Source organism: Desmodus rotundus, chromosome 7, assembly GCF_022682495.2.
Source record: "Desmodus rotundus isolate HL8 chromosome 7, HLdesRot8A.1, whole genome shotgun sequence".
Taxonomy (NCBI): Eukaryota; Metazoa; Chordata; class Mammalia; order Chiroptera; family Phyllostomidae; genus Desmodus; species Desmodus rotundus.
Window position 1 is genome coordinate 52658413 of NC_071393.1, and position 25202 is coordinate 52683614.

Consider the following 25202-nt stretch of genomic DNA (forward strand, 5'->3'; position numbering starts at 1 on the left):
AAATTCATTTTACCGATTTTACAAATGAAGGAAGATAGAAACCGTAAACATTTAGGAAAAAAGGAGGCATAAATCAGCCCAAAGTTTTAACCAATTAAATTATTTTTCATTATGGATAACACATAAAGTGTTTCATTTATAATATTTTCATTATACACTCATAGTTTACTTACATCTTTATGAAAAATTTCCTCAAAGGAAAAGTGACTTTTTTTCCTCTGATAAATGGCATACTTCTTAAGTATTAAAAAGGTTAGTTAGAGAAAAGCCTTGGCTCAGTTATACAAGCTTTGCTAGAAGAGGTTGTGATTGCCAAGAACGGGGATTACCTTGGGTCCACTTAATTTGATGTCAGCTATCATAACTGGGGTTTCATGAAGAAAAAAAGACTGCTAGCAGAAACTAGAGTCCATTTCCTATGCGGTCTGATATATAAAAGGATATTATTACCGAGGGATGTTACTACCAATTTTTTCCCCTATTATTTCAACCACATATTGGGAAGTGATTTTCCACCTGTTCATCATTTTGTTTTTCCCCAAGTAATTCAATCAACTGGGCAACCCCCTTGAGTGTTTATCTCATTTCATTGGAGGAAGGAGATCTGACAATTCACGCCATCTGTGCACCGAGGCTTTCCAAAATGACTCAAATCGCTGGAATCCGGCCCCTACCGGTGGAAACCTCGGGTGGAAAAGAAAGACACCTGCGTGCGCCGCTCCCCTAACCTCACGGACCCCGGGAGTAGCGCCCTCGCGCAGGCAGCGTGGAGACGCCCTTCCACGAGCCGGGCGCCATCCCCGGACGCGACCGGTGGTGCCCAGAGGCGAGAGGCCGCTCTGCCAGGCCTCCGAGTGCCGGTCACGCCGAGCAGTCCACGGGCCGGCTGGGTGCGCGCGCCGGGGTCAGGTCGAGGACGCGGGCGGGGCCGCGAGGCTGAAGGGCCGACCCGGGGCGTGCCCACGTGACCGCCCGCCGGCCGCCCGCAGCCCCCCGAGCCGCCGCCGCCGCCGCCGCCGCCGCCTCTCTGGCCGCAGCTCCCGGCGTGCTCCGCACTCGCTGCCGTCCGCCTGCCCCTCCTTCTCCTCCTCCCAGTGCCACCGAGCCGGAGCCCCAGCCGCCGCCGCCACCACAGTCGGGGGCACTATGGTGAGGTGGGAGTATCGGCCGGGGGGTCGGGGGCCGGGAGCCGGGGCGCGGCGAGCAGGCGGCCCTGCAGGGCCTGGGAGTGAGGCCGCCATTTTAACCTGATTTTGGCCTCAAAGGTGGGCGCTTTCGCGTTGCGGCAGCGCCACTCCGTCTCCACCCGGGCCTTGCCGCTCTTCGGATTCCGGGGGGCGGGGAAGGTCCGGACTGGGGTCGGGCTCGGGCGCGGGCGCGGGGCAGGGGTCGGGGCTCGGGGCCTGAGCGGAGCGGGAGGCGGCGCGACACGGGGAGCGGCGACCGGGGCGCGGGACGCTGCGGAGCTCGCTCGCTCACGCCGTGTTTGCCCTTAGCTGCCTAATTGTACTTCACTGGCGCGATCTAAAATTGGTGCGTGTTCTGAAGCCCTTGCTGGATGCTTTGGTGAGGGTCTGGATGGCCTGTAATAAAAATCCTTTGAGGGAGGTTAGGGAGGTGGGAAAAGTCTTAAAATGCTTTCTGGCGCTAAAAAAGCTTTTACACTAGATCCGTTTATTTTGGTGTCTGCATTTGTGCTGTGAGGCAGTTCTGTTGAAGCTGTGGGCGGTTTGGAGTTTACACTTGATTCTCTTTCCTTATGAGGAAACGGCACTGGCTAGGATGACTTTAAAGAAAAAAATAGTAGAAGCATGAACTGAAATCCTAAAGTGTTTTTTTAAGGCCTGCAGAGTTGACACAATACAGAAGGTATTTTACTGCTGCTCCTGAAGCTCTGACATCACCCAGTGAAAGAGGAAACACTTCAGGGATGGGACAGCCTGTATTTGTCCCTTTCCTTCTACCTTCTATTTACTTCAGCCCGCAAACCACTTCAGAAAAGATGAATGGGGAAGGATGACTTAGAATCCTTAGGTACAGCATATACTGATACTTAAAACGTGGCAAATCTGATTGGACTACTTGCATGGAAAGTTGCAATTTTTGATATCCAGACTACCGTGAATCCTCTCTAAGCAAATAGTAATTTTGGTTAAAACCAAAATAGTTGCTCTGAATTACTGTTCTTTTTTTTTTTGTATTATTATTTTTAGGCTTCTGGAGTTACAGTGAATGATGAAGTCATCAAAGTTTTTAATGATATGAAAGTAAGGAAATCATCTACACAAGAGGAGATCAAAAAAAGAAAGAAAGCCGTCCTCTTCTGTTTAAGCGATGACAAAAGACAAATAATTGTAGAGGAAGCAAAGCAGATCTTGGTGGGTGACATTGGTGATACTGTAGAGGACCCCTACACATCTTTTGTGAAGTTGCTACCTCTGAATGATTGCCGATATGCTTTGTACGATGCCACATACGAAACAAAAGAGTCTAAGAAAGAAGACCTAGTATTTATATTCTGGTGTGTAAAAACAAAAGAAAAAAGTACTTTTAAAATGCAAGGATTGTTATTAACATAGTCGGTTTTGCCTTTGTGTTTCTTTTCATTGGGATTCAACAATTGTGTTTTCTTCTGTAGGGCTCCTGAAAGTGCACCTTTAAAAAGCAAGATGATCTATGCCAGCTCTAAAGATGCCATTAAAAAGAAATTTACAGGTACAAACACTGAATGTTTTGTGCGGAGGAATTATTGTTTCTTAACTATAATAAAGTAATGGGATTTTTTTCTTTGTAGGTATTAAACATGAGTGGCAAGTAAATGGCTTGGATGACATAAAGGACCGTTCGACTCTTGGAGAGAAGTTGGGAGGCAACGTAGTAGTTTCACTTGAAGGAAAACCCTTATAAAATGACAGTCAAGTGCCATCCGGATCTTAAGGAGCTTTCATTTCTCGAGCTCAGTCAATTGGAATAGGATTAGGTTTTGTTTTTGTTTTTTTCCTTTTCCCACTGGGTCCTTCCAACATAATGAATGAAGGAGATACCATTCATGTAAGCAGCCTATCAGTGATTGCCATTAGACTGTTTAATACTGTTACTTTGATGTAGAACCCAAGGAATGCCTTCCCATGATATTTTAGCCAAAACAACTGGTTATACGCCTCCCTTGCAGCAAGCACTACAACGAATGTGATTGTCAATGTGAATAGCTTAGAATACTGCAAAGGGTAAGCTAATTGAATGCCTTGAAAGTATTATCCACTGGTCAGATGGTAAACTTTATTCAGTATTATTTATAGTTGCATTTGATTGCAGTTCTGTGAGGCTCCAGCATTCATACACCTCACCTGCCTTGGCAAGCCTATTTTTGTGACATGGCAGCACGGATATAACACTATGCATTGAAAGCACTTTTTATATTGAGTTTAACTCCCCGCCCCAAAAGGAATGCCAATTAAGTTGTGTTAACTGTGTCATCAACTTATCCTAGTACCTCAGTGTTCATTCCTGTTACCTGCATACCTTCTTAAAAGAACTAGCTGTTACTAATGCCTTTTCGTTTTCCATTGAGTGTACACTACTGAGTAAGTGTAGGAGTTTTATGTTTACCATGTAAGTCTTGCAACACTAAAGAGATTTTATCAGTCATGATGGCAATTTCTGTATAAAAGAGCCTTAAATGGAACGTTTTTGAGATCAAACTCCCCACCCTCACAAAATGGCCACGTTGCAATAAAAATTGTGGCATATTACAGAACGTTGCCTTGTTTTCCTTGGACATTTTGCAAATGTTATGTGCAGCAACTTCTTAGGTAAATGCTATTATTAATCTCTGCACTGGTCATTTAAGAATTTTTTTGTACAGCATTCGTGCATGACATTTTCCAGTTTGTTGGGTTTATTTGATTTAAAAAATACACTATCCTAAAGCCAACTAATATAAAATATTATTTAGTGGAGTACTTTTATAAGCATTAGTTTATTTATTATGTGTTAATATGGAAATCAGAAATTATTATTTTTCGCACTTGAACATAAATACTCTTCAATACCTGATTTGTTTTCTAGATAAATTAGGGTGGTTATTTTTTAATTCACGTTTACATTTCTAAGTAGTAGAAGAAGGAAGCTCTTATTGTGTCTTTGATTATAATGAAAATAATTTGTAAAATGTCCTTCACGAGTTTAATAATACTTCTCATATTTATCACTTGAGCTACTCTTTCTTAATATATTTTACTAATTGGGGAAAAAAGAATTGATAGGCAGTTTTAAACAGTAGGAGTGGGATTTGGCTGTGGTCCAGACTGCTCTCCTTATAGAGAATTTGATCTGCACAGTGTGAGCAGTTTGCTGTTAGCCAGAGCTATTTATGGCAAACACATGCTTTTGTATCTTGTCATAGTTATCCACAAATGGCAAAACTGGACTGGATTCTACTGGTATGCAAAACAGGCATGCTAGTAAGCAGTCAGTCGTGGCTTTGAACCTAACCCTTAACCCCATAGCTCTGAAGAATGCTCTTATCCCCAAACAGGAAATGAAAAATCCCCTTTTTTTTAATGTGTGGAAGTATTTTGAATATAATTAGATATTTTTCCACATTTTCATAAGATTTTTCTGTTGTAAACAAATAGGAGTTAAATGTCTAGGTTTTCATTTAAAATTATATGAATGGCTTGGGATCTTTTGCACTGAGCAGTTTTATTTCAGGCTTCCAGCTGTCCCTGTGAATTACCCTGAAAATTCTGGTGGCTTTTTGGTAAGGCCAAACTCCTAAGTAAAGCATGAAGATACTGGCATACACTAAACCATATGTGTAACTGATATTTGTACCATGGAATTTTCCTCATTTTTCTAAAAAATAAGAAACTCTAAATAAGTTATGTAGTATCTTTTGTTTTTATAGCTGGTTTCTCAACTTATGTGCCTCTTTAATTATATAATACTTTCAGAGAGTAAATACTGCTTTAAACTGTGGTACTTTGATTTTGTTAGATTGACAGAACTGATTTGACTCTTTAAGTTCATCTTTGAAATACATCTTTGCACATAAAGCCAAAAATAATGATAAAATTAACAGTTCACATGTTACTTGAGACTGATTTGGCATTTAAAATGATCATTTTATTTAGTCATTTACAATGAAACTTCCAATTAGCTTTAAAGGCATACGGTGCTAATTAGTAAAATATTGAGGACAATATTTTACTGCTAGCTCGCAAAATTCTAAGTGTTAAAAAAATAAAATATATGAAAATATATAAAGCTGTTGAGATGTGTTTACTTATACCTCAGAACATTAAAATTTTTAAAACTAATATTGCAAATCAAAGAGGCACCATTATTTTGAGTCTTTTTTAGGACTTTAGTTGATTATGCTTTCTCATTTAGAGATAGTAATATTCTTTGAAAACTGAGTGTTGTAGCAGTTAATTTTTTAACATTGTCAGACAAGTGGGGACAGTTGGCATTTGTCCCAAACTGGCTATCAGCTGTTGTTTTCCATCATTATGTAAAATAATGTGGCCAGCATTGGGTGTTTAATGTACCTTTTTGTAGATTGGAAGAAAAGCCTCTTGTTAGTTTGGAGTTTCTCTGACATTAGATCCTTTGTAGCAGCTAATTTATGGAATCTGGCAAATGAGCTTTGGGAGAAAATTGTTTTAAAAGTTTTCACTTTAAGGGATAATTTCAGCAATGGTAAATCACAGAGTGGTTGAGAACACCTTTCATTATTAACGTTTGTCACTCAAAAAATAATCTGGTTCTCTATAGGTCCTGGTTTAGCTTGCAAATTTAATAATAGTTTGAGATCCAAAACAAACGAGTATTCATTTTTCTATGACTAGTAAAGCTACTAGAGAGAGGTACAGGCAGGCCCCAGGGAATACTGCTTTTCAGACAGCATAGATATTCTGTATTTTATCTCAGCCAATAAGGAAGTCGGAGGCTTTTCTTTTACTCTCAAGCATTTAAGTAATTGCTTTCTTTCCACATAGAATTGGGAGTCGTCACTCCACTTCAATTTCCTGTCATAATTGCACAAATTAATCTCTGAGCCTCAGTTTCTTCATAATAGAGAATGAGTATCTGTCCACCATACTTGGTTGCTGAGGATCAAATATGGAAATACTTTTTGCAAAACAGGAAAATACTATATAAATGTAATAATTTCAATCATTCTAAATAAGTACAGTTAAGTAGATAGAAAATCCTGTTAAAAATAAGTACTACAAGTCTCTGAACCTCTTTATTTTTGTAACCTACTTAATCTCACAGAAGGAAGTATAAAGTGTAGCCTCTTGAGTTGATGTTCATGAAGACTCTTAATCTTTTCAGCGCAGTTAGCTTTTTCGCATGTGACCTATTAGATACTATTTTTTCCCCAAATAATTTTGAAGTAAAAAGAGGAAATAAAGTTAGAGAAATACTGTTTCCTAAGAAAGCCATACTCACAAAAATTTGAACTATTATAGTTTTACCCTTCAAAGATTTTCTTAGATGTTTCAGTATTATGAGTTTATGAGATTATGGAATCATAAGGACTGCATAGACATTTTCCAGAAAGCTAATACCTCATTTTTTTTATACTTCTTAATCCTTCTAAAAACTTGGATATTTACCTTCCCCCCCCCCCCGCCCCCCCCTTTCCATGTCTATCTTACTAGGAGAGACAGTACCGTGTATTACAGTGTTTTAGGTACTAGGACTTTGGTATCAGATGTTTGGGATAGTCACATGTAGGCCTTGAACACTTACTATCAATCTTAGCAAAGTCATTTAACCTCTCAGAGTCTTAGTTCATCTATAAAGAGGGGATAATAATTATACCCCGTTTCATAGGATCATGAGGGTAAATGAAGGCACCTGGAATAAACAGTACTGGCATGTTGTAAATACTCAGTAGGATGTCCCTTGAAAATTGTAGTCTAGACAGGACACTTGAGAGTGAAAAGGAGAGCTAGTAATAATTATGCCAGACAACAGGCTTGATTAAGCGGGGGCAGTCCCAAGCAAACCAGATGTGATCACCCTATCAAGCAGGCTGATACCAAAATGTATACTTAAATGGAAGGAACTGTATTGAAGACTCAAGGTCATCATCAATATCAATTACATAATGTACTAGGATGCTGACTGAGAGTCTCCGGAAGTACATAAATGATTGCTCTAAGTAACCTTAGAAGGGTCAACTTTGGCTTTTGATGCCTTTTTTCTTTTTTGTACCTTTCCTTTTGACTTTCAGGCTTATAAACTCAGATACTACATTTTGCTATTATCAGTATGCTTTGCCTATAGTAGCTTCACATAATTGTTGCTTCTTGTATGGATTTGGAAAGCAAAGTTTGTTAAGAATAGTGTTTAAGCAAGTGAATAGACTCAGAGTAAGTTACCTTTGAGAGCAAAATGCCTAAGTACATGAACCTTCTAACATTTCTGTTGGCTGTTTAAAGAACTCTAGTGTACTTTCTGGGTTTGGGTTATAACTAAGGTATGTAGGATAGCTGAGCTGTAGATAAAAGAGCTATTACTCCTCAGCAAGGTGTCTAAAATATCATTAATATTTAAATAAGTCATATTTGCCTTTTTACCTGTATCATTAAAGGCAGATAGAGGAATTTGTTTCCATTAAAAAGATTTATTCTTGATCAACTTTTTAAAATTATTCAAAGATAAGCAAAGTAATATTCAAAAACGTAAAATGCCACTTCTTTCTAGCCTTAGATTTTTTTCACATAAACCCCGACATGTTAACTTCAAAGTAGCTATGATTACTCTTCATCTAGATATATAAATACTTCTCATTTATTCTTGACTTCTGACAGCTAATTTGATTATGTATACACAACATTTTAGTAGTTTGGCATAACAAAATTTTGGAACAGATTTTTGTTCAAAAGTATAATTTTCTCACTGAAATGAAAAAACACTCATGTTAATGAATACTATTTTCTTGTAGCACTTTTTGCTCGTTTTATATATTTTTTAATAGTGGAATTTCAAATATTTCCTTTGGGAAGTTGATAGTTAACTGAATGAATCATAAAATTCCTGGGCATATGGCCCAAAGCCTTCTGTGTGTTCCTGTGAGCTGATGGGGCCTTTTATTTTTATTTTTTGATTAGCTGCAAACTAAGTCACCAAATAAAAAGAAAGGCATTCCCAAATTAGCGTAATTAAACAGCTTTGTAAAAATTGGAGAAGATAATTATGTTCTAAATCATAAAACTTTGCCATACCACACAAGATCTGATATGAAACAAGTGGAAAAGAATTGTACATAAGGATTAAATTATGGCTTCTACCTTTTTTGTAAAATAGCTATTGATGAAAGATTGAAAGAGTGATATCCCTTTATTCATTACTGCTTATTGATGATTGTGTTAAGAAGGAACATAAATAAATTTTATAGTTTCCATTTCAAAAAGTCATATGAAGGTGAAGGGGATGAATTAAAACTAGTATTAACCATTTTACTAATTTGAAATATATTTAGATTTCAGAATAACCAGGGTTTTTTTAAGCTTAACTGTTTTTTTAAAATAAAATAGTTGATTTACAGTTTTTAATACTATTACACATTGAGTAAATATGTATACTTTGAATAATTGCTGCATTACAATTATATTTGTCATGAAGTTGATTTAGCAGTACTTCCCTCATTTTGGTATTGTTTTTTATGTGCCTGCTAAAGAAAAAATGCTTTATAATTATCATAGTACAGCACTTTTTAAGAAATACCAGGTGACTGAATTAATATCTTGTATCGTGGCTATAGAAAAAAAAGTTTTAGCCCTGGCTGGTGTAGCTCAGTGGATTGAGCACGGGCTGCTAACCAAAGGGTCATGGATTTGATTCCCATTCAGGGCACATGCCTGGGTTGTGGGCCAGGTCCCTGGTAGAGGGTGTGCGAGAGGTAACCACACATTGATACTTCTCTCCCTCTTTCTCCTTCCCTTCCCTCTCTAAAAATAAATAAATAAAATCTTAAAAGTTTTTGAAGTATTTGAAGTGTAATTCAGTGTCATTGCAACAAAAAGTTTCCTTCTGAGCTGGATATTTTATTTCATTAGATATTCTCTTGGCATGATTAGAATAAATGAATAGAATTCTAAAAAATGGGCCTTAGATTGAAACAAAGAAAATCTAATGACATTCTGATAGGAAAACACTAAAAAAATGTGCTAAGCTAACGTGGTTGATATTCTTTTTTCTTTTTTTTAAGATTTTATTTATTTTTTAGAGAGGGGAAGGGAAGAAGGAAGAGAAAGCGAGAACATCAATATGTGGTTGCCCCTCTCATGCCCCCAGCTGGAGACCTGGCCTGTAACTCAGGCATGTGCCCTGACTGGGAATCGAACTAATGACCCTTTGGTTCACAGGCCCGTGCTCAATCCACTGAACTACACCAGCCAGGGCTGGTTGATATTCTTTAAAATAATTTTGGTTTTATTTCAAAAATAATGTGGAACTTCCACAAAATAAAAGAACAAGTAAGAAAGTTAAATCATGAGCTAATTTTAAATACTGTGGACAAGTTACTAGTGTTAAACTCTTACTACTATTACTGATATTCCTGTAATTAAAATTAGTCTTAAGTTATTTTTGTATGCTGGTAAGAGGAGAGACTTTATTCTTAAATACAGGGGTGTGCAAGAGTAGGTTTATAGTTCGTATGGAAAAAAAGACATACAGGTTATGATTATTAACTCAAAAGAATGTCACTCGCAACTATAAACCTACTTTTTGCCAAACCCTGTATTATTTGTGCAAATTCCCTAGTGTTTTTCATCCCAGAAAAAGAACTTTGTTATGGCCCTAGTTACAGAAAAGTAGATTTGGATCTTGAAGATAATACACCTGAATGCTTGCTGCATGACTTGGTGCCATCTGCCATAAATACTTGAAGCCACAAAATATCCCTGTATTTGTCGTGCCATCTACTTTTGTTCTATTGGGATTTGAATAGGCGACTCTGGTATAATTTTTACTGTTTCCAAAAGGAATTATTTCACAAAATAGTTGCCAGTGTTTTAGGACCCTGCTTTTCCTGGTACGGGTGTGTAACATTTAATAGGTGCTAGTTCCTGGTGCACAGTGAGAACTAAATAAACCGTTCTTTTAACATCATGTATACGTTTTGCAGTAAGCCAGAAACAATTTATATTTCAGAGTTTATGTTTTGTGTGCTATTCCAAGAGGGTCTGGTAATCCCTGTGATTAAAGACATATAAGATCTATGTTTACTGTGGAGAAACATGATCGTCCTGGCCACGGTGAGTCACTCTGGAAACTTAGTTCTGTTTCCCCATTACTCAGATCATTAAATCAAATTGAGTTCAGTTCAACAAACATGAAGCACCTTTATGGTCTCATAAGCTTACAGTGCTATAGGAAAGGCAAGCATATAAACAATTATCATACAATGTGATAACAGATTAATTTTGAAGTTGGATGGGTTTCAAGAAGGCCTTATAGAAGTAATGTTTGAGCTGGGTTGTGAAGGATGATGGAATTCACCAGAAGTCAGTACGAAAAGAATGGTCTGGAGAAAGAAGAGCTGTGCAGAGGCCTGCAAATAGTTGACGACGGCTGATTCATCTAGTGTGAAGCACTGGGAAGAGAAGTGCAGAAGGTGGATATGACCAGGTCACTGAGGGCCACAGATACCGTGCTAACAAACGAAAACTACAATGAGGAGCCAGAGTAGAGTTTTAAGCAGAGGCGTGGCATGATCGTGGAACCACACACCTCATCGTATTGGAAACACGAGAGGGTGAGGAAATTGAAGGCAGGAGGGGAGGTCTGAATTAAGGCAGGGGCAAGTATATTTGGAGCAAATGTATTTGAGAGGTATGTAGGAGAATTGACAAGATTTAATTAATTTCGTAATTAAAGGGTGTGAGGTTTTAATCATTTGGAAAAAGTTATATTTTAATATTGACATTTAAGGTTATTTAAGCATCAAATTGGCTCAGAAAATACAACAGGAAATCTCTAAATGTGAAAGAAAAACATTTTTAATAAAAGCATTTTGAAAGCATGAAATATATTATTGACTAAAAAGTCACAGGTGTGCTACTTGAATTTAGATTGATGAGCCTGATTTGCAGTAATTTTCATATAACTGGTTTCAGTAGATAAGAAAAACTTTAAAACTACTGTAGCTATAGCATCTTTGAAATGAAATATCCTATTTCACAGTTGTATTTTTAAAATCACAGTTGTATTTTCCACTATTCCACATGTGAGCTTTTACTGTAGGATTCTCGTCTGTCCAATATAAGCCATGGCTAATTTCCTGGATCATATATTTTAAAAGGAATTTAGCAAGTTTTTTGTCACATCATCTACTCATTAGAGAAAGCCTAGCCATTCTGCTGGTGACAGAAAATGGAATTTTCGGGTCATCCGAAAGATCACTTTCTATTAAAGAACATTTTTAATTCTTTTTTTTTTTAAACATTGTATTTATTTTTAGAGAGGGGAAGGGAGGGAGAAAAAGGGAGAGAAACATCAATGTGTGGTTGCCTCTTACACGCCCCCTACTGGGGATCTGGCCTGTGACCCAGGTATGTGCCCTGACAGGAAATCAAACCAGCAACCCTTTGGTTCGCAGGCTGGCCCTCAATCCACTGAGCCACACCAGCCAGGGCAGAATAATGTTTTCATATTAATAATGTATATGTTGTATATCATTAAAGTTGTGATGCCTTAACATGTATCCTTAACATGTATCCTTAACATGTTACATAACAATACCTAGTAGCAGTGTAATAACTACCATTATATGTAATGAATGTAAATTATACTTTGACATAGCTGCATGGATGTGGCTGTGATTTCTCCCTGTGTGAGAAACTGCTGATGTGTGACTGCTGATACTATGTGGTTTATGGCCTATATTTTATACTTGAAGGAACTGGTAGATTTCAAGTAGTGGTTAGAAGAAAGATGTAAGTTTTCATGGTTCCCTGAATTCTTTCCATGGATCCTTTAGAAGTCCAAAGATCCCAAGTTAAGAAATTACCAGTTTAGCAATTACCCGAGAAGCCCCAGTAAGTAAAAAACTGAATAGATATAGTTCACATTCATTTCAAAGAAACTGCTTTTATTTTGTTTTATATACTGGAATTCCATATAAAATTTCATTTGGAATAAAAATGGGCCCTGGCTGGTGTAGCTCAGTGGATTGAGCGTGGGCTGCAAACCAAAGGGTCACCAGTTTAATTCCCAGTCAGGGCACACGCCTGGGTTGCAGGCCAGGTCCCTGGTGGGGACACACAAGAGGTAGCCGCACATTGATGTTTCTCTTCCTCTCTTCCCCTCTCCCTAAAAATGAATAAATGAAATCTTTTTTAAAAAAGGTTTCTCGAGCTAAATAATGTATAATTTTGAAAACTTAATGAAAAAAAAAATTCTCTGTTTAACTTGCTTTTTTACCTTAAAACAGATTTGTTTTTAAGTGTTCTAAGCACATTAATGTATAATGCAGCATTGAGTTTATAACACTGGAGATAGGAGTTTAGAAGTCAACAGTATATAGTTGAAGCTGTGGAACATCGATGGGATTGTCCAGCAATAACCTGTGTGAATGTATAATGGGAAGAGAAACAGGCCGGGAGCAGGCAGAAGAGAAGCCTGGAAAGAAGACAGAAGGAGTTGTTGGGTAGGTGGGGAATGCCACTTCTGTAATGTTACAGAAGCGAAGGGTGTCAAATGCTACAGAGACATCACATATGATGAGGGCAAAAAAAAAAAAAAAGAATTCATCGAACTTGGCTGTAAAGGAAGTCAGTGACCATTCCTATGGCATTTTTTTCACCCTCATTTGAGGACATTTTTTTTTCATTGCTTTTACAGCGAGAGGAAGGGGTGGGGGGAGACATCCATGTAAGAGAGAAACTTGATTGGTTGCTTTTTGTATGCGCCCCCACTGGGGATGCAACCCATAGCATAGGTATGTGCCCTGACCAGGAATCAAACCCGCAGTGTTTTGGTGTATGGGATGACACTCCAACTAACTGAGCCACACTGGCCAGGGCTCCTATAGGGGACCGTTCTACGTGCTGTGGGCAATGTAGCCCAGCCCCTGATTGGGAAAACTGATGGGGAACAAGGTCGGCACACAGGACCCATGCCCACGGACAGGTTCTCCCGTGGGGAATCAGGCCTGCATTGTACCTGGGCTGCTATGAGGCTTGCTTTTGGTAAAACTCCCTCACCCTGAACTGAGGCAGCAAATGTTTACTGCATATCTCTAAAGTAACTTCTTAAAATCTATGCTAAACCTCCCAAGTGTGGAGTGTAACCAGTTCAACCACTTTTCCCCTTGATCTGCAACATCCTTCTCTTTGAAGTAATTAGCAACATTCTTTCCTTTGTTATCTGTAAAAGGTAATCACCTATAGCAAACCTGTGCATACTAAATGAGGACCATCCTCGATGTAATGTACCCAGGAAATCAATAACAGCCTGTCCAGGCAGGAGTTGGGGGTGCACTCTCTCACTTAGCGGCCATGCCATCCCTTTTCCACAGGACTTCTGTAGTCTGTGCGAATTTGTTCATCGCAGCCACAACACACAGACCCCATGGGCCGAAGTCCACATCAGGCTCCTACCACATTTTTAGCAGAGCAGGAAGGGCAGATGCCACATTGAAATGACTTGAAGACTGAACAAGAGATCAGTGGAGTCAGTATTGGTGTAGAGACCAGGGCTTTTCAAACGTTTGTGGGGAAGCACAGTGTCTGTAATTTGCAATGTGTTGTGGACTGATGACAGCCCTGCTCTGTGACTAGAATACCACTCGTGCCAGGGGCGAGGTACCCTAAGATCTAGATGATAACCAAGCTGATCTATATTACGTTCAACAAGACAACTGTGCTGGTAACAAGCTTGAATGTTGCGGCCAGATCAAATTGCTATTAAAGGTCCTAAATGCTTATTCTTAATTCTATACAGTAGTAGAGGAATTGACTACTTTTAAAAGAAGCTTATCTATCAAGGAAGAGAGAAGAGCCAGTACTCTACAGGGCTTATAGGGTTGAGAGAAAGTACCTACCAATATTATTTCTTGCAACTTTCTCCTCTATCTCCTAATATTCTTCATGTTGCACATTCTTTTCAGCCCTGACTTGGATCTCCAGCACCTAAAATAGTTTCTGGTACATAGAAAGTATTTAAATTAAAAGGTCGTTGAACAAATGAATGAAATTTCATGTGCACTATGGAGGATTTAAGTGGTCTGTGTTTCCAGATTTTACAGTAGAATATCCTGCCTCAATCTCTGGATATTTATTTTGCCATTAGAGAATTATCAGAGAGGTGCATAATCTTTGAGTGCATTGAACTGCCGTTCTCTGCATTCAGAGATGAAATCACTTACTTTTACTTAGTAGGAGCTGTGCCTTGAGTTTTTTGTTTTCTCAAAATTGGTGGTAGATTTGCCTATTGCTTTGCCTTCCCTTCACTCTTAAAGGGTATACGTTAACAAAAGACTAAACAACAAAAAAATTAATGTACAGAAGAGGAAAGAGAAACATCCAAATAACCAATGTTTTTCTAATTAAAGAACAAATTGACTTGTAATTTATGTAAAGCAATAAAAATGTTTTTTATTAATAACATATCAATACATTATTATAAACAAACCTGAGAATTTGATGGGAAAAAAAAAGGCTAAACAGGTTTGGGACTAACCATGGCCACAGAATAAAGAGAACTGAATTGACCCGCACAGAGCTCAAACCCTAAGATAATATTTCAGTATAAAAGAACTGTTGGGATTTTTTTTTTTTTAAGTCACTTCTGTTTTTCTAATTGGACTGTTTTCAAACTTTCCTTTTATTTTCTCATCTACAGCATTGCCCCTAGACCACACAGTGGAACTCAAATCGGTGCCTGCAAAAATGAGAATTCCAATATAAAATGTGGACAATATGAATAGAAGCCAAAGAAAAGCAGACAACTTTAGTTATTCATACAACAGGCATTTACTGAATGCTTAGTGTGTGCCAGACACAGCACTGAGTGCCAGGCATGTAATTTCCCTCTGAGGGGGTGTAAAACTCGGGTCCAGTTGGGTGTGGCAGGTTAGACTTCTATATTTGAGAATTCAGCCAGACTTGTTTCCACAGCAGCTGGAAGGCTCTTCACATCTACACAGCTTACACAGCTCCTGTCTATCCTATGCTAGATTGTTCACCTTAATCAGGTATTATTAACAGTTTTAAGGAAGAAGCAGGAAAATCCCAGCTATGTGTGTGTATATGATTTGGGGAGTGGAGTAGACATAGAGGTGATTAAATGGGAACTTTCAGTACTTTGGGGGAATAGCAGTAATTGTTTTTAAGTCTTTATAAGTTGTTCATAGTTGTTTGTTAAAGTCTTACTCTTCATCTGGTCCTTAGCATGAAGTACACATCTGTAGGAAAATCTACTGCCACATTAGAGCCAATGACTGTTGAAGTGTGTGGCTTGTATGTCTTCATCCACTCATTCATTCAAAAATAATTCAGTAAATACATTCAATGTTTAGCATCCTTGACTGTGCTAAAGGGGCTTGGCTGAGAAGAGAGGAAATATGTGTCAATAGCTGTAACAAAAGGTGGAAAGTGTTCAGTCCTGTAGTCCTGTACTTAGATCAGTGATTTTCAATGGGTGCGCCACAAGAATTTTTTAAATATTCAATTCCTGACTATTTAGTCAGGGGCACTGACCTCTTTTCCCTTAGATTGTCAAATTTAAAAAATGACAACAGCCAACAGAAAAATAGCTGTCTGGTGTGAATGAATCAAAATTATACCTATTTTTTTGTTAGATCGGCAAAAATATACAGGGTCCTGCAGAAGTAAGGTTTGCTTGAGTGGGAATGTCTCGCACGAGGTGAACAGCAATTTGAACATTTCACCTAGAACATCATATGGTGTGCTTGAGTGTGATATTGTTATGTAACAGAATTACATGCTTATGGTTTTATAATAAAAGAGTTTGTAATTTTTAAAAAAGGGCGTTTTTTTGTGCTAGGCCCTTTTTTTTTTTTTTTTTTTTTTTTTTTTTTTTTTTTGGTGTGCTGTAGAATTTTAGTAATTAGTTTATGTGTGCCATAAGATGAAAAAAAGTTGAAAATTTCTGACTAGATAATACATAATTAACTTCATTAAACTGGCTCTAAAAGACATCCTGGGGCCACTCAGAAATATCACGTGCATAGGGGAAAAGTCTGCTTGTTTCTCACAAAGCCCAACTGTGATCTGTCGATCCCCTGTATGTCAGACGATCACGCTCAAGATGTTTAGAGGACAGTAAATAAATGATACCACTTTGGCATAACATTATGCCAGAATTACGCGTGCATTTTTTAGCATATTGATTTCTCATAAACAGTTAAATGATTCTTAAAGCACCTTCTATAAAGGTATAACATACTACAAACAATACATCTTCTCTGGCAGGCAAAGTTACGTGGTAGTAAAGCCTGGCTTTTACAGTCATGTGTCATCTGAACGTCCACTTCTACTGACTACTAGGTTCACGATCCTGGATAAACTATTCACTTGTGTGGGCCTCAGAGTGCTCATCCTAAAATGGGAAAAGAATAAAACTCTAGGGTTGTTGGATAATCAATAATAATAGCTAACATTTATTTAGCTAACATTTACTATGGGCACTTCCCATAAATTATTTCATAGATTATTTCCCCAAACGAGGCTAGTGGTAGTGCCACTATTCCTGTATTCATATATTAGAAACTGTGGCTTAGAGGTTAAACAACGTGCCCAGTACTACGTGACAAAGAAGTGGTACAGACGTATACAGATCCAGTCTTGACTCCAGACTCATCATTATTTTTTTCTTTTTCAAAAACAGCTTTATTTAGATATATAATTCATCATATAATTCACCCATTTAAAGTGCACAATTCAGCAGTTTTTAGTATATTCACAGTTATGTAAGCATCACCGTAATCTAATTTTAGAACATTTGTATCCTCCTAAAAGAAATCCCATATCCATTTAACAAGCACTCCACCCATAATCCTCCACTTCTAGTCCTAGGTTGCCACTAATCTGCTTTCCATTATTATAGATTTACCTTCTCTGGACATTTTATATAAATGGATAAAATACGTAGGATATGTTACTGGCTTCTTTTACTTAGCATAATGCTTTCAAATTTTATCCATATTGTTGCATATATCAGAACTTTTTATTTGCAAATACTATTCCATCATGTGGCTATACGATTTTTGTTTCTCCGTTCATCAGTTGATGGGCTTTAGGGTGGTTTCCACTTTTTGTTCACATGAATAATGGGGCTATGAACATTTGTGTATAAGATTTTGTGTGTGTGGATTTAAGTTTCCACTTCTGTTGGTTATATACCTAGTAGTCATATGCTAGGTTATGTAATAACTTTATTTAACTATTTGAGGGTATTCTTTATTTTAATTGTGAAAAAATTTTAAAAGTTGAAAGAATTGTGCAGAGTACATGTATAACCTCCATTTAAATTCAATAATTGTTAATATTTTGCCAGTTTTACATCCCTACTTCTTTCCTCCACACCCACCTTCCCCCCCAACTCTCGCTCTCATTACATTTTTAGAGCCAGCCCTCTTAACTAATACTTTATATTTATCACCAGTTAAATGAGTGGACATCGGTAGAATAGTTCATATAATGTATAATACCTGGCCAATAGTAGCTACTCAATAAATGTGAATTCCCTCCTTTCCGCTTTTCCCCAATACTTAGAAATGTTGTGTATGGGCTTCTAGCTCTACATCAAGATAAGAGAAGGGAGATATAAGTAAAGACTTGTGGATCTTACTTTCTATAGTATTCCTGGACCAAGGTCAGTGGACTAGGCAGGTGACCATCCCAACTGTGGTGATCCAGCTGTGCAATTTCTGGTTGACTTTATTAGGGTGATAACTAGGAATAGCAAGATGGATTCTATAAAGGGTTAAATTAAGAGGAAATAAAATAGGTAAAACTTAAACCATCACAACTGTTATTTTTCACTTTTATTGAATTTATTGGGGTGACATTGATTCATAAAATCATGTTTTTTTAAGGTACCAGGAACTTCAGCTTATATGCTATTATAAAGCAAAATAAGAAATCTTATTTACTAATTCAGCCCTTTTCACAACTTCGCATTTTGTGTGGGGACCTGAGGAAGGAGCTATGAAAGACAACTAACCAGAATTGAAATTTTACCAAAAATACCATCAGAAAAGGTCGGTTTCTTGCTGGACGGTGACATAGAGCAGGTGAGACGCAGGGTCATGTGCTCCCGGTTCCGCTGCCAGAGTCCCACTGGGCCTGGACCTGAGATTCTGATCCTAGCTGTGCGTCAGAGAGACCATCATGACACCTAACAAAATTAACAATTTGCTAGTATAATCTCATGCAAGATCTATATTAAAATTCCCCCAATTGTCTCCAAAATGTCTCTTTGTTACTGAACAGCAACTGGGGTCCTGATACCTACTGCCACTGTCTAGGCAAAATTACAAAGGCAAAGGTTTGATGATAAAGGAAAGGAGTCTTTATTCAAAAGCTTCACCATTTGAAGGCTTCTGGTCAAGATGGCAGTGTAGGCAGACATGACTCACCACCTCCCACAACCACATCAAAATTACAACCAAAATATAGAATAACCATCACTCAGAACCAAAGGAAATCAAGTTGAATGGAAGTCTGACAATTATGGAATTAAAGAAACCACATCCATCCAGAGTGGTAGAAGGGGCACAGATGAAGAACCGGCTGGTCCCACATCCACATGTGGTGGTTAAAAATTTGGGACGGATACGTTGGGATTGGGGACTCCCAGCCCCACACCAGGTCCCCCAGTCCAGGGTTCCAGTGTCAGGAAGATAAGTGTCCACAACTTCTGGCTGCAAAAACCAGCAGGGATTGAGTCGTGGAAGAAACCCTGGAGCCCCAAGCAGTTCCTCCTAAAGAACCCACACACGGACTCACTCCCTCTGAGCTCCCGCACTGGGATAGGAGCTTGAAAGGCACCAGCGGCATACAGGAGAAATTGAACTGAAGTGTCTGGTATCAAGGTGAGAAAAGGCCATTGTTCCTTTTCTGAACCCTCCCCCACTACCCCACAGTCACAGAATCAGCAAGCTGGTGCCATATCTGAGACTCTAGCAACGTGACTAACACTATTTACCCCACCCTGGAGCTCCCCTGGGACTCCACCCCACCCAACTTACAGACCCACCCAAGCTGCTTTTCCCTATGAATGGCTGGTCTTGGCTCAAGCCTCACAACTTCATAAATCCTATCAAACAAGCAAGAACTGGCCTCAGTGAGCCCCAGGCCCAGCACTAGCAGCAGCCAGCCTATGTTCACAGCTTGGCTTAGCATGGGAATCTCCAAGCCCAGTTCAAGTAGCAGCTTCCTCAGATTGCTTTATAGGCCAAACAAGGTGGCCCTGGGCAAAACACAGGTGGGGGCTGACCTCGACTTACACCACTGGAGAAACCCCAGAGCCTGCACACCCATGGACAGCTACAGGCCTCGCTGGAGTACCACCACCCTGCCCCTGCACAGCTGATCCTCCACAGAGGGCAGAGTGTGGTGGTCAGTGGTCACAGCCAGTCCTTGCAGCTGACTGACCTGGGTAAATCCCTCCCATTGACCTGCCAATGGCAACCAAGGGAAAACTACAAGAGGAGGGTGTACTCAGCCCAACACAAAGGGCACAACTCAAATATGCAGCTTGGGTGGCAGGAGAGGTTGTGCCACTGGACCCTACAGGACACCTACTACCTTAGGCCACACTGCCAAGACATGGAGTCAAAGAAGCTCTACCTAATACATAGAAACAAACACAGGGAAGCTGCCAAAACAAGGAGACAAAGGAACATGGCCCAAATGAAAGAACAGATCAAAACTGCAGAGAAGAGCTAAATGGAATAGAGACAAGCACTCTATCACATGCGAGTTCAAAACACTGTTAATAAGGATGCAACCAATCAGAACAACAAGAAGAAAAGAGAATCTGAAAAAATGAGGGTGGTATAAGCAGCCTCTAGGACAACTTCATAGGTTCAGCATTCGCTGGAAGGGGTGCTGGAAGGAGAGAGAAAGAGCAAGAAATTAGAAATCTATTTGAAAAAGTAATGAAAGAAAGCTTCATTAATTTGATGAAGAAAATAGACATGCAAGTCCAGGAAGCACAGAGAGTCCCAAACAAGATGGACCCAAAGAAGCCCACTCCAAGACACTCATAATTAAAATGCCAAAGGTTAAAGATAAAGAGAGAATCTTAAAAGCAGCAAGAGAAAAGAAGTTAGTTACCTGCTGGGGAGTTCCCATAAGACTATCAGCTGATTTCTCAAAGGAAACTTTGCAGGCTAGAAGGGACTGTCAAGAAATATCAAAGTCATGAGAAGCAGGGACCTACAGCCAAGATTGCTCTACCCATCGAAGATATCATTTAGAATTGAAGGACAGATAAAGAGCTTCCCAGACAAGAAAAAAGAAGGAGTTCATCATCACTAAACCGTTATTATATGAAATGTTAGAGGGACTTATTTAAGAAAAAGATGAAAACTATGAACAATAAAATGGCAATAAATACATACCTGTCAACAATTGAATCTAAAAAACAAACTAAGCAAACATGAAGAACAGAGACAGAATCATGGATATGGAGAGCATTTTGATGGTTGCAGATGGGAGGGTGGTATGAGGGGATGGGTGAAACAGCGAAGGGAGTAAGAAGTACAAAAAGGTAGTTACAGAATAGCCATGAAGATGTAAAGGACATGGAGAAGCCAAAGGACTTGTACACCTTACCTAAGGATACAAACAATGGTGGGGATTGCCTGAGGGAGTGGGGTAATGCTGGGTGGAGGAGGGTAAAGAGGGAATAATTCCCTGTGAGGGAAAGAGGGGAAGGGAGGGAGAGAAAAAGATAAACATCAACGTGTGGTTGCCTCTCATGCATCCCCTATGGGGACCTGGCCTGAAACCCAGGCATGTGCCCTGACTGGGAATTGAGCTGGCAACCCTTTGGTTCACAGGCCAGTACTCAATCCACTGAACCACACCAGCCAGGGCTCACTTCACATATATTAAACAAGTAGTTATTCTATTTAGTTTTGTTTTCTGCTTTTCACTTAACATTATATGCAAATATGTATAGTATATATATACATGCAAAAAATACATAGTAGTTCCCCTTTACCCAAGGTTTTGCTTTCCTCAATTTCAGTTACTCACAGTCAACTTTGGTCCGAAAATATTAGATGGAAAATCCCAGAAATAAACAATTCAGAAATTTTAAATTGCATGCTGTTCTAGTATGAGTGGTGTGATGAAATCTAGCAAGTCCCCTACATCCTACCCCAGATATGAATCATCCCCTTGTCCCATATATCCGCACTGTATATGATATACTGCATGCATTACCAGCCTGTCAGTCACTCAGCAGCCAGCTAGGTTGTCAGAAGACTGACCTGGTATCCCAGGGCTTGTGTTCAAGTAACCCTAATAGTAGCCTAATGCAACATCACAATGCCTACGCCATTCACCGCATGTCGTCTCATCAGGTAGGCATTTCGTCATCTCACATCATCGCAAGAAGAAAGGTGAGCACAGTGCACTCTGATATTTTGAGAGATATAGAGAAAGACCACATTCACACAACTTTATTACAGTAGTAGTATTTCTTATAATTGTTCTATTTAATTATTAGTTATTGTTAATCTCTTACTGCACCTAACTTATAAATCAAACTTTGTCATAGGTATGTATGTATAGGAAAAGTCATAGAGTATGTAGGATTTCGCACTATGCGCAGTTTCAGGCACCCAGTGCGGGTCTGGGAACCCATCCCCTGTAAATGAGGGACCACTAGTACGTAGTGAAGAAAAAGTTTGACAACAATGTTACTGTGATTTATCTTGGTAGATAGGATTTTAGGGGAATTTACTTATTCTTCAGACCTTCTGTATTTTCCAAATGTTTTTACAATAAACATGTTTTTGTAATTAGGAGGTAGATATAATTAAGAATGTGGACTTTGGTGTTAGCTATGTCTAGTTCCAGTTCCCGCTCTACCTCTGTCACCAGCAGCTGAGTGACTCGGCATGTTATTAACCTCCCCTAAGGCTCGGCAAGGCTGTTGCAGGAAGCAAATTCACATAAATCATTTAGCACAGTTTCTGCCATGTCAGTAAATAGTAGCTGTTGTTACACATTTTGATCTGATAAAGATGACACTTTTTTTTTTTTTAATTTCATTTATTTATTTTTAGAGAGAGGGGAAGGGAGGGAGAAAGAGGAGGAGTGAAACACAATGTGTGGTTGCCTCTAGCACACCCTCCACTGAGGACCAGGCCCGCAACACAGGCATGTGCCATGACTGGGAGTTGAACTGGCAACCCTTTGGTTCACAGGCCCGTGCTCAATCCACTGAGCTACACCAGCCAGGGCCTCACTTTAAATTTTTTAAAAAGCTTTTCCTTGGGAAGGAAGAAACAAAGATTAAGCCATGTCTAGTTTCAATTATATTTTCAAAAAGAAAAAAAATTAGTTTAAAGGCACCAGAACTTTGAAAATGTGAGGGACTACAGGACCTGGAGGGTCAGCTGTAGGAAGCAAGATAACTGAACATGAGAAAATTAATTCCTGAGTCACTTTCTAAAAAGCAAAAACAGACATTCAGTGGAGACGGGAGCAAGATGGCAATTCTGGGGAGGCAGTATGGGCTTATTTTGCCAAAGGAAACACAGCAGTTGCTCCCTGTTTTTCAAAATCCCTCAGTGTTTGGGATTCTGATGATGATGAGACCTCCGTGAATGAAAGCCTTCGGAGGGAAGCTGCTAAAAAGCAAGCAATGGAACACACCAAACTGGAAATCCAGAAGGCCCTTGCAGAAGATTCCACCATATATGAATATGACTGTATTTATGGTGAAGTGCAAAAAAAGAAAGAAAGAAAGAAAGAAAGTAATCCCAAATTGTTTCTGGGAGAAGCCCGAAAACCCACGTATATTCACAACTTATTAAAAGCAGTTGAGATCAGGAAAAAAAAAAAAAAAAGGAACAGGAAAAAAGAATGGAAAAGAAAATACAGAGAAAATGAAAACGGAAAAGGGAGAGTTTGATGATAAAGAGGCATTTGTGACGGCACAAATGCTTATAAGAAAAAACTGCAATAGAGAGCCAAAGAGAAGGAAAGAGAAAAGAGGGCTGCTGCCCTCAAAGCACGTTTGGATGTAACCAAGCAGAAAGGTCTCGGTGGATTTTATAGGCATCTATTAAATCAAGCAGTTGGTGAAGAGGAAGTACCTACATGCAGCTTTTGTGAAGCTGATAGGGGACTTAAGAGTTGGAAAATTTTAGATTAAGTAATAGCTAATAAGCTTGTAATCAATGCATGTAAAAGCTTTTGTTTCAGGAACTGAAGGTATGACCCACCCTGACTCCAGGAGACCATAAGCAGTTCCACCTTTGTTCCTCAGGAGGACCGCAAGCAATTCAAGATGATATCCTAGCTATTGTACTTGGGTGAGGTGACCACAGCCCAGGACACAGCTAAAGACCACCGCCCGGGGCGAGAGTGCTGAATTTGTTGTTTTTAATACAATTAACTTTTCCCTGAATTCCAAACCCCTTACCTATACTTTGTTCTCCTTATAAAAAGGGCCATTTTTAAATGGAATTTAAGATGGTCTACTAGGGTATGAACCCACCATCTTCTCAGATCACCAGCCATCTGAATAAAGTGCCCATAAAGATTCAATCCCTGTCTCTGCTTATTGGGTTTGGTAGTGACAGGCAGCCCGAACTCTGGTGTCTTTTCTGGTTTCAAAACTAGGTCTGGGATAAAAGAGAAGGAATCAAAGGGTTATTCCAATGAGTAAGTTCAGAGAACAGGATGCCACAGGAGAAAGGCATTCTCCAAACTGTTGAGAAAGGAAAACCCAGATGCAGGCAGTGACTTTGATGCTAATGACAGTGAAGATGATGAAATGGAAGGAAATAAGAAAGTGAATTACACAAGGGAAAAGAGCATAGAGACCTCTGCGAATGACTCCAGGCATCACAGGAAACACACTCACCCGTGGTCATCTAGTGAAGAAAGAGAACGTGGTACCAAAAGCCACACAAAAAGTTCCAAGTCAGGGGGACATGAGAAAAGGGAAGATAAGCCCCAAAAGAGACAATCCAGGGACCAGGAGAACTACTATTACACTGACCGTGATTACCGAAAAGAAAAGAAAGATTCCCATAGGCACAGAGAGGCCAGTCGTAGAGATTCCCATTGGAAGAGGCATGAACAAGAAGATAAACTGAGGGGAAGAGACCAAAGGGAAAGAAATGGCAGAGATTGGAAAAGGGAGAAAGACAGAAAGAAATATCCCACAAGAAAACAAGAAAGAGATAGGCAACGAAATGATTATGACCGACACGGTGAGAAAGGAGGAGAGAAGGAAGAGAAAAGCCAAGAAAAGGAAGAACATATGAAAGCAAAGAAAGAATGATATGAAAACAGAGATAGAGAAAAATGAGAAGTGTTCAATCTTCAGAAAGAAAGCAAGACAGAAAGGAAAGCAGACAGAAATCTAGGGCGAAGGATAGGTTTCTTGACCAGGAAAGATCCAATAAAATGAAAAACATGGAAAAGGACAAAGAAAGAAACCCAGAGAAACTCTCTAGTTGTGAAACATCAATGGGAGCAAAACACAGAGTCACAGAGGAATGCCAAGAGATTGGCAAAGAACAAGAGAGACCACACGAGACACTGAGCAAGTTTGCAAAACGGAGCAATGAAGAAACTGTAGTGTCAGCTAGAGACAGTTACCTGGCCAGGCATGGGTTACTGCAAAGGCATACACTGAGCAAGAAGGTGATGACTTCCTGGAACACGCTGTGTGAACACATAAAGGAGTGTGTTAGAAGTGGTAAACTATATTTTCAAGATTCATTTTTGGTTTAGGGTTAAGTCAAAAGTCACTCCTTTTATCCTCAATGTTTGACTGAACTGACATATAATAATTACTTATCAATATCACATTCCTGGTTGCATTCAAACAACCGAAAGAGTGCTAAATCCTAGTCGGTACTTTATGAGGACAATTAGCTCCACTATAACCATTAAAAATAATTTAAACAACTTTCCTAATGTTGGTTTTGTTGCAGGAGCTGTTTGTTTTATAAA

General features: G+C 39.2%; 1 protein-coding gene and 1 pseudogene across 2 annotated transcripts; both read left to right on the plus strand.

Moving 5' to 3' along the window:
* The first annotated feature begins 685 nt into the window (after nucleotides 1-685).
* CFL2 (cofilin 2) lies at nucleotides 686-5264 on the plus strand. 2 transcript variants are annotated; one of them, XM_024551326.4, is made up of 4 exons: nucleotides 686-1149; nucleotides 2214-2521; nucleotides 2639-2715; nucleotides 2795-5264. In XM_024551326.4, exons 1-4 carry the CDS (start codon nucleotides 1147-1149, stop codon nucleotides 2905-2907), a joined length of 501 nt encoding a protein of 166 aa, XP_024407094.1. In that variant the 5' UTR covers nucleotides 686-1146; the 3' UTR covers nucleotides 2908-5264. The 2 variants fall into 2 exon arrangements, with proteins under 2 accessions (XP_024407094.1, XP_053784620.1); XM_053928645.2 differs by having other exon boundaries at nucleotides 976-1154.
* A 17456-nt stretch (nucleotides 5265-22720) lies between these two features.
* On the plus strand, nucleotides 22721-24980 carry LOC112296573 (nuclear speckle splicing regulatory protein 1 pseudogene; annotated as a pseudogene).
* The last annotated feature ends 222 nt before the right edge of the window (nucleotides 24981-25202 follow it).